The sequence below is a fragment of the Mandrillus leucophaeus genome, unplaced genomic scaffold, assembly GCF_000951045.1.
Source record: "Mandrillus leucophaeus isolate KB7577 unplaced genomic scaffold, Mleu.le_1.0 Scaffold141, whole genome shotgun sequence".
Lineage (NCBI taxonomy): Eukaryota > Metazoa > Chordata > Mammalia > Primates > Cercopithecidae > Mandrillus > Mandrillus leucophaeus.
The window spans coordinates 1,506,395-1,519,647 of record NW_012101377.1 but is presented as its reverse complement, the minus strand read 5'-3'; the positions used below and the strand labels follow the sequence as shown (position 1 = coordinate 1,519,647).

Here is a 13,253-nt window from a genome sequence, read left to right as displayed (position 1 = left end):
ACCTGATCCCATAAGTCTCCATGTCCCTTCCCCTCACCTGCTTGAGCCCACACATCTGTCTCTTGCAGGGATCCTTACCAATTGAACAGCACCTCCTTAAGGTAAGAGGGTACCCAGGAGAGAAGTGTGAGCTGGCGGGGGTGTCTCCTAAGGGGATTCTCTCAGTAAGTGCTCAGCTGTGTGGCACCTCGCAGAGAGAGCAGCAGTTTGCAGGGAATACGCGTTCCAAGCATCTGTCTATGAGGGCCTAGCTGATGCCTGGCTTGTAACAGGCCCCCAGGCAACATTTGCTGAATGAGTGCTTAAAGGAATCCTGTGAAGGTGCCCACATGGCAGATGCTGTCGGCAGAACCCAGCCCTGAAGCCTGCCCGCAGCAGCTGGCAATGAGACCCCGTAGCACCCGGGTCACACCGCGGCAGAGCCCAGCAGCTTCCAAAGCAAAGCAGAGCGGGGGAAAGTGCAGTGGTAGGGGGCTGTGAGATTGGATGTGGCCTGGAAGAGAGCTTCAGCCGTTCTCTAGTCAATCCAGAAGGAATCCAGGGAGGAGATGGATTTGAGAAGCCCTTCTGGTAGTCCAAGAAAGGGGACTTCGGACCTGGTCAGAGGGTCGGCCTGTGCCAGGGCCTGTACACAGCCTTAATACCCTACCAGAGGGCTGGGGCCTGGTCCGGCTTCCCAAACTGAGCAGAAGTTCCGATTGGAATCAAGGGTTGCATAGCCCATCTTTGCTTAGTCACCTCTAGAAACGAGAGCACAGTAACTCCCCAGGTTGCCTTCAGGTTTTTGAAGGAGGCCCTTATGTTCCTGGACTTTCTCTCCTCTGACTCAGCATCCTCAGGAGTCCTTCCCATGTGTTGGCCTCCAGAGCCCCCGTCATCCTGGCCACCCTCTTCTGACACTGGCTAGTCAGTGCCCTGGACATCCTGTGACCCTGATGGGCCTTGGTCAGGGCAGAGCATGGGGACTCTCTATCCCTCCCCTGCTCTGAACGGCAGATTTCTCCAGAAGCAGCCAGAGGAGGTCCGGGTAATCTCTAGGGAATAGTTACATGTTGGATTACAGTGGGGTTGTGGCAACAAAACCCCAAGCTCTTCTCCCCTCTGCTTCTGTCAATGACTGGGCAGTGATCGTGTGACTCCAAATCCAGGATTTGACATTTCTCCCGTAACATTTCATCTGCTGGCATCTTCATCAGGTGGTCTTCAGAGGATCCCAAATAGAAACTGTGCATAGTGTGGAGAAGGGGTCAGATGGCACCCCGGGGCATGCTGACCCAGCCCCAGCACCACCTGCACCCACAGTCCAGGAAGCCTGGGGAGAGAGTGCTGACTGTGGCCTAGGACAGGCCCACGCCAATCCAGACTCCCACTTTCCTCAGACAAGTCACGCCGCCTGTCTTGAGTGCTGGCTTTCCCATCTCCACACTGCTTATAGATTCCCTGCCTCACTGCACCGTCACGATGGGATGTGATCATGTGCAGGGCTTATTATGTACAGTGCCCAGCGTCATGGGTGCTGAGTAAATGCCAGCCATGATCACTGGGCTTGGTGGTGAGCAGTGAAAGTGAGCAGGGGCTCCTGCCTGGGCGTCTGTGGACGCCACACTGGCCACAGACAGGCTCCAGGCTCCTGAGTCCTCAGAAACTACAGGCTGGTTTTCACTAGTGGGTTTGATTTTTCTGGGAAAAGGACCCACAGCTTCCATCAAACTCTCAGAGGGGTCTGTGACCTAAAGAAGGTTAAACCCCTTCCTGTGGGGAAGACAATTCTGGTGGCGCAATCTGAGCCAGGAGCCTGTGAGCAATCCGAGATCTGTCCCAGGGGCTCCTGGGAAGGGCCTGGCTCCTCCTGCAGCTGTTCCTTTGCTCCCTTGGGCAGAGAAGCTGGCATTCGAGCCAGCCTTTCCAGCCTCGCTCCTCGTGGCTTGTCCTCGCAGTGGGTGCAGGTTGCAGGAACAGCCGGGACAGATGGTCCCTCTGCGGGCCCCTCGCCTCCGCCCACATGCCTGTCTGGAAAGTGGCTTTGGCTTAGCTCTACCAGAGCTTCTTCCTGGAGGAAACTCAAAGCCGATTGATGGGAGTGGGTCCCCCGAGGATGGAGCAAAGCTGCCATAGGGATGTGGCCGGGGAGAGAGGGAGTATGGGAAGAGGGAAGACTGCGGGGCAGGGAGCCCCGGCTCTGGGTTCTCAGGTGGGCTCCCCAGTTGACCCATCCTGGCCTTCTCTGACCCAGACCCCACTCCTCTCCCCACTCCCTGATCAGAGTATCTGCGGGGACTGTGTCCAGGGGCAGAGGGCCCACCCAGCATACCTCGTGGAGAAGGGAGAGAAGGGAGACCAGGGCATCCCTGGTGTGCCGGGCCTCGACAACTGCGCCCAGGTAGGGACCGGGCTTGAGGCCGCCCCGTGTGGGAGGGCTCCCTGGCTGCCTCATCAGACAGAGTGCCTCTCATTGTCCCTTGCAGTGCTTTTTGTCGCTGGAGCGCCCAAGAGCCGAGGAGGCCCGGGTGAGTGCCTCGCCTTATCTCCCCTGACCATGCCCCATGCCCCACAGAAAGAGGCCCTGATTGCCCACTGTCACCATCTCCATCCTTTTCCAGGGCGACAACAACGAGGGAGATCCCGGATGCATTGGGAGCCCAGGCCTGCCTGGTCCTCCGGGATTGCCAGGCCAGAGAGGAGAAGAGGTAAGACTAGGGATGAGGCTTCATCCTTAAAGGGGCTGGGGCCCTGTCTGCCTTTGAGACCTTCTGGGGGCCTCTGAGGCCTCACGTGACTGATGCCCTTTACCACTCTGGGCTCACCTGCTCTCCTGGCACATGGCTCCTCTGGGATACACAGGACCCAGGGTAGGACACATTCTTCCTTCCCAGTGCCCAGCTGTGTCCTCTGCCTGCAACACTCTTCGGGGCTCATTCCTGCACTCCTTCAGCTCTGCTCAAGTGTCTCCTTCTCAGACTTCCCCTGACCACCCTCTTTAAAATTGAACACCACACCAACCGCAGAGCCTCCAGTCCCCTTGGCCTGCATCATACTAATCACCCTCCAGCATCCTGCCTATTTACTTCATTCAGGAATATTCCACAGGTGTCAACTCAACACCACTATGTGCCAGCTCCTATTCTATTTGTTAGTGTCCATGTCTCCCCTAGAATGTAACTGCTTTGAGGCAAGGGCTTTTATTTATTTTGTTTATGCTGTGATCCTAGCCCCTGGACTAATGCCTGGTACATAATAGTTGCTCAATAAATGTTTGTAGGATGATTGAATGAGCCAAATGAAAGATTGTCCTGCTTGGACAACAGCTGCCCTCTGTTGACCTTGGCCCTGGCAAGCTGGGAGGAAAGCTGCTGGAACCCCGGGGGCTCTATGGGGCCTGGGCCTCTTCATCCATTTCCCTTGGCTTCCTTTGCAGGGTCCGCCTGGCATGAGGGGCTCCCCGGGTCCTCCAGGCCCTATTGTAAGTATCTGTGGTGCCCTGGCCTGCTTGAGAGGCTCTCAAAGGGGTCGTTACGCTCAGACACCATCCCGCGGCCTTGTCCCCAAAAGGCTGGGCAAGGCAGGAGGAGGGAACTTCCACTGCCCTCCCTGTCCCTCCACAGAGCATCTGCAGGAACTGTGCTCTCCTACCACCAATTGCCCTGGAACCACCCTGCTCTGCCCACTGCCTATGGTCCTGCTTAGGGGAGGTCCTCAGAGGCACATCTTTGCTTCCCTGTCCCCACCCCCTGCTGCGCTTTCCACAGTGGCCCCAGGCTGCCCTCAGCAGGGGGCCTAGGCTTCAGGCTCCCAGCCTCCCAGCCAGGGAAGCACGCGGCATGCCGGCCAGACCTCTCCATGCCCCTGTGATGCCAGTCCCCACAAGGGCTCAGGGCTTAGATGGAGCTGTCCTCCATTGCTCTGTAGGGCCATCTCTAGGGTAAATCTACAAAAACCAGACCAGGGCATCTATTCTGGAGTCCTCTGTGATGTCGACATGGCAGGAAAATAGAAGTGACTAGGAAAGATTGAAAGAACTGAAAATGCTTTCTTTGGAGAAGAAAATGGCTGGTGGGAGCTGTCTTAGAGCCAGGGAGCCCCCACTCGGGGGACAGTTGGAGGTCGGGTGGCAGGCATGGTGGGCAAGGCTGAAAGAAACGGGCTTCTTCGGCAACCGGGTCTTCAGTTAGACTCCGGAAGACTCAGGAAGCACTCTGACTCTGGAGCCGTTCCCCATCTCTGTCAACGGAGGAGCCCTTCTTCCCGGAGCCAAGGGAGGAACAGTTGTCTTTTGAACCAAGACTTTCAAGGAGTCTCTTTTCCAGTTGCCTTGAAAATACTCCCATGACCTCCTCTCCCCATGACCCCCAAGCCCCAGACTGTGCCCTCCAGGCTGTCCAGGGTTACTGTGCCTACGAGATGTGACCTGCCTGTTTCTCCCACCAGGGCCCCCCAGGTTTTCCTGGTGCTGTTGGCTCCCCCGGATTGCCTGTAAGAACCTAGCACTGCTCGACCTCCCCTCCCCTCATCAGCCAGGTCTCTGTGGCTTTTGCTTGTCTCCCTCCTGTCGTGCCTTCACCTCCGTCCTCCGTGTTTGTTGTCCCCCTTCAGGCACGGTAGCTAACGACACGGGTTCTCTGAGGTCACAGCAGCTTGGACATCCTCCCAGTCTCTGACTCCTTTTCATTTTCTCCTCTCCCTCCTCTCCTGCGTTCTTTCTCTCCTCTTCTCTCTCTTACCACGTTCTGTCTTCCTTCTCCATTTCTCTCACCATCCTGCAGCACTCCCGCAAGTCCTCCTGAGCTTGTGAACCTCCCTCTTAAGCTGGTGCCTCTAGGGGGCTCCTCCATTCCTGCCTTCTCACTCTGCCTCCTGCTTCTCACCACCTTCGGTGTTGCCTGAAGATTTGCTGAAAGTAGTTCTTGGGACCCTGCCAGGCACCTGGCTCAGAGCCCAGCAGAGATGCCAAAGCTTTAGGGCTTCACATTGCAGGCTGGCACAGGTTTGCTGCCCTGCTGCTTGGCAGGGCTGTCCAGAGGCACCCAGGGATTTAAAGGCAGCCCTTCCTGCACCTTTTCCATCGTCCTAGAGGAAACTCTCAGCTGCCTCCTCTTCCCTTCCTCTTCCTTGGCTCCAGTCCCAGTCTGCTCCAAGGCGGGGCATGTGATACCAGCCAGTTGGGTTTCTGGGTGTCGTGCGGCCCTGCCCCTCTGTGCCCGGCACCTTGGCCGGCTCCTTCTGCCAGGTGTCGTTAATTGCTCTGCCTTCGTCATCGTCACAGGTGTGTTTACATCACCCCCAGCCTCACTGTTGCTCCCTCCTGGGTCACGGAAACTAACCTCCTGTTTGTCAGGTTGCGTGTTCCTGGGGCCTGGCTCCTCTCCTCCCAGGCCTGGTGATGGAGGCTCAGGGAGCAGGGCCACTCCTCGTCACAGTTCCATCTGTCCCCACCTCCTCATCTGTGGCCGGGTCTTGTCTGTTTCTGCTTGCTTGGGTGAAGGGGCCATCTGTCCGTCTAGCCATCTGTCTTGTGTCGTGGAAAGGTTTGGGCGCCGTCTCTTGAGGGGATGAGGGAGAAGGGGGCACAAAAGATGCCCGTAATGGCGCGGCACCCGCAAAGGCCGGGGTAAGGATTTAGGGGTGGGGGCTGTAGCTCTCGTGGAAAGTGACATGCCCTCTCACCCTACAAAGTGACAGGGACTGCTCTGGAGGCAGCCTTCCTGTGTCTCTCCCCTGCCTCCCTCCAAGAAAGTGATCTTTGGCTTGGGGTGGGGGACTTGGACAGGTAAGTGTTGGGTGTCTGATGATGTGATACACTTTGGTGGCAGCATCCATCTGGGGTACCTCTCCTGATGGTTGCCCCTCAGAATGAGCACACATCTGATCTGTCAGCTTCCTAAAGGTGTACCCCAGTCAGTTACCATGGCAGGGCATACCAGTGATGGGCACCTGAGAGGTACCCTCCCAGAGTCACCCCCATTGGAGGGCATATCTCTACAGTTACCTGTCTTGCAGAGTATCCTCCTGAAAGGCACCCATATGTGGGGGTTCACACCTCTACCACTCATCCTGCTGGAGCACATCCTTACGGGTCACCTTGCTAGGGACACTAGAGAGCCACTTTGGCCTCCACATTTGCCTGGAGTGGGAACAGAAGGCAGTGGGGCAGGGGGAAGGAGTCAGGGGCTGGGTGGGACAGCCCGCTCCTGCAGTTTCTCATGATTTTTCTCTCCAAGGGCCTTCAAGGAGAGCGAGGCCTCACAGGCCTGACTGGAGACAAGGGGGAGCCGGTAAGAGGAAGCTGGCAGGGGCTGGAAAGGGAGGAAGAGCTGGGGAGGCAGAGCTTGGGCTCTGAGGGGTGGCTGCCGAGTGGAAGCTGGGAGGTGGACTCCTTATGACTCTCTGCCCTTCTGCCAGGATTCCCTCAGTGTGAGGTTCCACACTCCCCCAGGAGCAAAGGAGGCCGATCTCCATGCGCCCTGACTCCCTGCCAGAAGCATGCATAGCCCCTGTCCTCCAGCAGCGTCCCTGAGGGCTCCCCTCCCGCCCTCCGCCTTCGTCACTCAGCATCCCTGCCCACCCCCTCTTCCCTGGTCCTCACGCCTGCTCTGGGATCCCTGTTCTGGCTCAGCTGTCAGGGTCTGGGCCAGGCTGGGGTTCGCACCCCCAGCCCAGGTCTGTGGTGGAGGTCACGACCAAGGGGACCTGGGGCTTGGGGAGATGGCCCAGTGTGCAGTGCTGGGGCAGACTGGCACCTGCTAGATGGCAGCCCCAGAGGTTTTAGCTTTGGCTACCCTCTTACCCAGTGAGGGGAGGACAGAAATGTTGGGGGGCTATCCATCATGTCTGCCTTTCTTCGTAGGGTCCTCCAGGGCAACCAGGTTACCCAGGTGCCATGGGCCCCCCAGGACTGCCTGTGAGTAAGGGGACTCTTGCTGGGGAGTGGGTGCTGGGTACCGGAGGCTTGGGCTGGTGGTCAGGACAGAGCCAGGCTGGGCAACCCTCGGCGGGCTCCCCATTCACGGGCATTTCAGCCTCTTCCTTTGCCTGAAGTCCATGCAGCCTCCTCTCCCCATTGTAGGCCCCCTTGCAGCATGGCTTGGTCCCACCACTCTGCTCAGGCCTGACTCTCAGAACACTCTGCCAGGCCCAGACACGGCAAGAACTGAGATCTGCCTCCTGGGGATGGGGGGTTTGGGAGATTGGAGAGACAGCTTAGAGGTGCCACCCCCACAGAAGCTGCTGGGTGGGTGTGTCCTCCTTTTCCAATGGGGGCTTGGGGGGCACGGTGGCTGGTGGGAGGCACGGCAGCTTTGGAGCCCCCAGCAGTCCTCCCAGTGCCATCCCCCCAGAACCGGTCTGGGTGCCAGCTACAGTCGCCACTCCTCGCATTAGCGCCATGATGGGCTAATTCTGCGGGGCTAATTCCACTGTCTCTTTGCCACTTGTCAGGGCATCAAGGGGGAACGTGGCTACACCGGGTCAGCGGGAGAGAAAGGAGAGCCGGTGAGTCCCAGCAGCGCGGGGGCGGGTGCAGGGCTGCACGTGGAGCCGCACAGCCTCCGGCTAGAGACTTGGCAGCAGCCTGTGAAGGGGAGGACTGTGACCCCTGCTGCCCCCCCGCCCCCGAGCCTGCAGCACAGGCTGGGCCCTGCGGAGGTGGAGGCTGTGAGGAGAATCCCCGCAGGGCTGCCAAGGGGAGGGGGCCAGGAGGCAGCTGCAGAAGCATTCCTCTGCCTCACGCAAAGGAAGACCTGGGACTGTAGACCCCCAGTGGTCCCCAGGCCCCCCAGAACCACCCTCCAGAGCCAAGGCCTGCCAGGCCCCATGTTGAGCACGGGAGTTGGGCTGTGACCAGATGAGGACACTGGGGCCCCCAGAGTGACAAAGCTGAGACTCACCCAGGGTCCCGAAGCTAGTGAGTGAGTCAGTGGTGGAACCTGGACTTGAACCCACATCTATCTGGTGACAAACCTCACAAACCTCAGATCTAGGATCAGTCAAACTGGGACTGCAGCCTTACAGAGTCACCAATTTCAGTGAGGCCCCAGTAGAATTCAGCAAACCCCATCAGGCATTTACTCAGTAACAGATATTTCTCAGGGGCCTGCGGGGTGCCAGGCTCACCTCTGAGGATGTCTCCGTGAACAGAGCAGGCAGTTGCCCTCTTGCCCTGCCATGAGGGAGGCAGCTGCCAGATGAATAAACAAGTGCCTAGGAACGATGAGGGCTGGGACTCCTGGAGGAAGTGGGATGGGGGAAGGGGCTGGAGAGGTGTTTGGGCACCATCGAAGCGGAGGGGCAGGAAGGCCTCTCTGAGCAGGTGGCATTTGAGCTTAGAGCTGACTAGCAGGAGGGAGGGATCCCTGTGGCTGTCTGTACTGGGGAATTCCAGAGGGAGAGGCTGGGCGGGGCACCGCAGGAACAGCTTTCAGCCATCAGATGATTTGGCAAGAGTTCAGGAGACCTAGAACGGGGAGAAGGGGGCATTCTAGGTAGGAGGGAAAGCTGTGCCAAGGGTGCAAAGGCCTGGGGGTGGGAGGGTATAGAGTGTGTCAGAGAACAGCAGTCTGACTGAGCAAGGCGGAAGATGAGAAGGAGAGAGGGAGGAGAAGTGGGAAAGGGTGGCTGGTGCCAGATCACAGGCTGCCTCAAAGACCAACGTTGTTGGGAAGTGTGCGCCCCACTCAGATGCAGAGGGAGCCGCACAAGGTGTTTGAGCAAGAGAGTGACATAATCAGAGCTGTGTCGGAGGAGAAGAGGGCAGCCATTTGCTGGCTGATTTGGAGTGAACCAGGAGGTGGCAGGACAAGTTAGGAGGCTGGTTCAGCAGCTCAGGCAAGAGCAGGGAAGCCTGAGCAGACCAGGCAGAGGGGGCCTGCCAGCTCAGGGGCCTCCCAGCATGTGCCGCCTCTGTTCTAGGCAGTCCCCTGTCACATCCCCCTACCTCATCCTTCACCTCCCCAGGAGGAGTGACTGATTCTGTTCCTTTGTGTCCTTAGGGCCCCCCAGGATCTGAAGGCCTCCCGGGCCCCCCAGGCCCAGCGGTGAGTGAAGGAGGGCATGGGGAGACGTAGTCCTGATCTTGTCCTGGGATCTGAGGGCAGGAAGATTAGGTTTCGGCTGCATTGTTCTCTGTGGGTGACAGGGTCCCAGAGGAGAGCGAGGACCCCAAGGGAACTCGGGTGAGAAGGGCGACCAGGTGAGTGACGATTGGGACCCGGCTGCAGGGAGGCAGAGAAGGGGCTGGGTCCCTGATGATCACCAGCTCTAGTCTCCCCACTCTACCTGTCCTTGGGCTGTTACCTACCTCATGCCCAGAGCCTTACCTGCCAGCCATGGTGGGCCGAGTGGAGAGCAACGCCCGTGGGTTTGAGGGTGCCCCACCTGTCACTCTTTCCTCCTGGGCAGCCAGGCAGGAGAGAGGGGGTGGCACAGTACACTGTCCCTTGCTTCTCACCCTAGGGATTTCAAGGCCAGCCAGGCTTTCCGGGCCCACCGGTGAGTGCAGAAGACACAAAGCCGGCTCTGTCTGATGTGGTCTCATCGGGAGGGGCAGGCCTGACCAGGCCAGGCTAGGGGAGGATGGTCCTGGGGAGAAGAGGGGAGAGGCAGGGGAGAACGGCCTGGGTGGCCAGGCCTGATTCCAGGAACCAGGACCTGAGAGCCCAGCCTCTTGGGTGGGCCCCAGCCCGGCAGGCCCGGCAGATGTCATGCTCCCGGGTGGTGCTTCTAGGAAGTCGAAATGAATTGCATTAACAACAGTGCATCACACACAAGAAGAAAGAAGGGGAGCTCCCCCTCCAGCCCCACTTTCATTCCTGCCTGCCCCTTTGTTGATACAGGGTCCCCCTGGATTCCCAGGCAAAGTTGGAGCACCTGGCCCACCTGGCCCTCAAGCAGAGAAGGTGAGCAGGACCCCGGGCTGGCCAAAGTCACAGATCTGAGCCATGCAGCTCCCATGCCCTTGTCCCACCCCTAGCATCAGGCTTTCAGGAAATTCCAAGACTGACCCAGTTGCATCAAGGCTGGAAAAAGAGGCCTCCAGGATGGGCCCAGTGACTACTGGAGGCTGACACGGCCTGCAGCGGACCAGTGGGCTCCTCGGGATGTCTGCTTGGCCCAGGATGCCTGTGGCCTCTGTTCAGCCCAGGTCCTTGTCTGCTGGGATGGGGGGGAAGGCAGGGAGGTAGGTGGGGAGGAGGCGGCGGTCTGATGGAGGACTAGAATGCGACAGGCAGCCCAGGCCACCTTCGTCTCCTGGGCGGGAGGACGAGCAAGGAGCTGAGAGAAGGGGAAGCACGTCCTGAAGGAGGACACCAACATGGAAGGGGAATGGGCTCCTCCTGGGTAGCCATGCTCCAGTTGTCCCCAAGGGCCCAGAGAGGGCAGGAGTGGCCTGTGTCCTGCCTGGTGGCAAGGGTTGGGGGAGCAGCAGTTGGGGGAGCTCCTATGCTGGCTGCTCTTGACTTTGGCGTGATAAATGCTGGAGACATGGCTCTGCCTTGGTTTGGGGCTGACATCCCTGTCTCGGCCCAACCTCTGGGCTCCCTAGATGGGCTGAGTGGGTGGTATAAGAAGCCCCAAGATTGACTTCTGAGCTGGGGGTCGGGGTATCTGGGTCCAGAGGGACAGGTAGGAGCCTACAGCCTTGTGGAGAGCCTCTTTCCCCTGAGAGCACACACATGAACGTCTCACTGTGCAGGTGAGGAAACTGATGCCCATAAGGCTTGGGGCAGCCCAGAGGCACACAGTGGTGTTAGCAGCAGAGCTGAGACTTCCTTCCCAGCTCCAGGAGGACCTGGGACCCTCACTACCTCCCCAGAGCCCACGCTGATCAGCCATGGTTGGGACAGTGGTGGTTGCTAGCTCTCTTCACTTGCCTTCCCTGCAGAGGACCTGAGTGGCAGCCCCTGCTCTCCTTAGGCTGGTCATTGCAGAGAATCCCAAACCTCTGGCCAGTGGTTCTTCATCCCAACTCCCAGTGGGGGCCAACATTGGTTGGGGCTGTGCTGACCCCTCCTGGTGGCTGGTGGCATTGCAATGCCCCCCCAAGTTCTTTTTCCCCTTTGCTGAGTCTCTCTAGTGGGATCCCTTCCCTTGACCACCCTACAGCCACTGATCCAGGGCAGCCACCCTCCCCACACTGGGAGAATGCAGCAGCCTCCCCTGCTATGCTGCTTGCCTCCCCCTGCCTTTTCTAGTAAACTCCAATCCATGCATCAGTTCTCATCACTCTTCTGCTTTGAACCTTCAATGGCTCCCCAGTGCCTGTAGCAGGGGTTTTTAGACTTTATTTTGTAGTCCCAGAGCCTTTTTATCACATAAAAGCAAATGTAAAAACCTCAATCTACAAAACAAACACAAGTGGAGTTCCCTGGCTGAGACAACGATGGGGGTCCTGGAGTCCCCCTCTTCAGTCCCCACTTCATGCCCCCAGCTTCGAGACTCCCCCAGGAGCCCCAGCGCTCTGAGAAGTACAGCTTAAAAACCACTGACTGTTCAATAAAGTTTAGCACAGCGTTCAGGGCCCCCACTCATTAAGGTGACTCTTCCAGCCTCTTCTGCCTGCTGGCCCGTCCCACAGGCTCCCCCAGACACCCTGGCCAGGCCAGGCATGTGACCACTTGCAAATCTTTATCCTTCTCTTAGGTTCCCTTTGGCATGTGCTTTTCTCTTCCACCTGCCCAATCCCAGAGTCTAGCATCTGGTGACACTTCTGTGACACTTTCCCTGATCCCCAGCCAGAGGGAACTGCTCCCCATTCTGGGCTCCCTCAGCTCCTTTCCACACAGAACACATGGACTGTTGTATTGCCCCTGGTTGTGTTGGGCCCGTGACCCTCACTGGATTGTGAGCTCCTGGAGGACAGGGGCACCCACTTTTTCATCTTGGGGAATCAGAGCCCACATGGCACTGGGTGCGCTGTTGAGGCCTTTGTGCAGCCCCGGCCCATGTCTATTGGGGTGGGGGGAAAGGCAGGGAGGTAGGTGGGGAGGAGGCAGAGGGTCTGATGGAGGAGTAGAATGCAACAGGCAGCATTCGCAGTGGATTGAAGCTGTGCTTTCAGTTCAGCACATGCTACTGAGCCCCTGCCATGTCAGCCCCTGGGTCAGCACTGGAGAAGATGCCCTGTCCCTTCCTCATGGGGCAGCAAGGAAAGGGGATGCTTTGCAGATGAAGACAGATCCTCCTGGGGAGGCAACGAGTGGCACATATGCAGTTAGACAGGGACAGACGGGGCCCAGAAGCCAACTGTCCTGATTCCAGCAGTCACCAGGACCCTTGACCCAGGGCCTGGTCTCCACAGGGAGGGCAAAGCCCTGATGACTTTATTGGTGGGGGGGGATGGTTTCCAGGGCAGCGAAGGGATTCGAGGCCCATCAGGCATGCCTGGTTCCCCTGGGCCACCGGGACCTCCTGGGATTCAGGTGAGTGTGTGCCCTTTTAGCGTGGCAGGTGTGTGGGGTGTGTGCACATGTGTGTGGTGCACGTGTGTGGTGCACGTGTGTGTGTGCTGGGATGGGAGTCAGGGGAGGGGTGGAGAGAACTGAGGGGCTGGGCCAGGTCTCCCACCTCCTAGGGCTCCCGCACCAGCATGCAGAAATGCCTCTTTCCTGTTTCCAGGGCCCCGCCGGTCTGGATGGTCTGGATGGGAAGGACGGCAAGCCTGGCTTGAGGGTGAGATGATGGGCCGGGAGGGCAAGCATCCCCTCCCCTCCTTTTTGCTGAGGGAGCCAAAGTCAAGGTAACCTTGACGGAAAGAACCAACATATCCCTGTCTTTGTCAGGAGGCACCCATGCCCTCCCTTGGTCTGTCTTTCTCTGCACTCCAGCTCCCCGATGGCATCACAGCCCCTTGGCTTCCCAGTTCTCCTAGTGGCCTTAAGCAGGTTAGGCGAGCTAGGTCTCACCAAAGGCAGATGGTGAAGGCACTATGTATGCAGAAACTCAGACAGCCGAGGAAACCAGGCTGGGCTTCAGGAAGAATCAGGGTGTGGACATGGAAGGACTTGAGCAAGCCCTGGCTCCTTGGGTTTTGCTGGGGAATCTGAAAGGGCTGGGGCCATGGGACAGGGTAGAATATCAAAGTCAGCCCCCTTATATATCCCAAAGAAGGAAAGCTAAGGCCCGGAGAGGGGCTGGAAGTCACTGAGGATCCACAGCCAGTCAGAGGCTGAGCCAGGTTTGGATTCTTCCCTCCATCCTGGGATAGCTGAGGAGGGCTTGAGAGAGCCAGGTTTGGATTCTTCCCTCCATCCTGGGATAGCTGA

General features: G+C 58.5%; 1 protein-coding gene across 1 annotated transcript in view; it reads left to right on the top strand.

Annotated features, from left to right (window-relative positions):
- COL16A1 (collagen, type XVI, alpha 1) overlaps positions 1-13,253 on the top strand; it is a 51,561-nt gene that overhangs the window by 28,796 nt on the left and 9,512 nt on the right. The window contains exons 44-58 of the mRNA XM_011974022.1: positions 69-101; positions 2,264-2,380; positions 2,466-2,507; positions 2,601-2,687; positions 3,416-3,460; positions 4,426-4,470; positions 6,216-6,269; positions 6,842-6,895; positions 7,432-7,485; positions 8,982-9,026; positions 9,128-9,181; positions 9,445-9,480; positions 9,825-9,887; positions 12,339-12,410; positions 12,607-12,660. Of these exons, the coding sequence (XP_011829412.1) occupies positions 69-101; positions 2,264-2,380; positions 2,466-2,507; positions 2,601-2,687; positions 3,416-3,460; positions 4,426-4,470; positions 6,216-6,269; positions 6,842-6,895; positions 7,432-7,485; positions 8,982-9,026; positions 9,128-9,181; positions 9,445-9,480; positions 9,825-9,887; positions 12,339-12,410; positions 12,607-12,660 (855 nt within the window). The remainder of the gene's footprint in view (positions 1-68; positions 102-2,263; positions 2,381-2,465; positions 2,508-2,600; positions 2,688-3,415; positions 3,461-4,425; positions 4,471-6,215; positions 6,270-6,841; positions 6,896-7,431; positions 7,486-8,981; positions 9,027-9,127; positions 9,182-9,444; positions 9,481-9,824; positions 9,888-12,338; positions 12,411-12,606; positions 12,661-13,253) is intronic.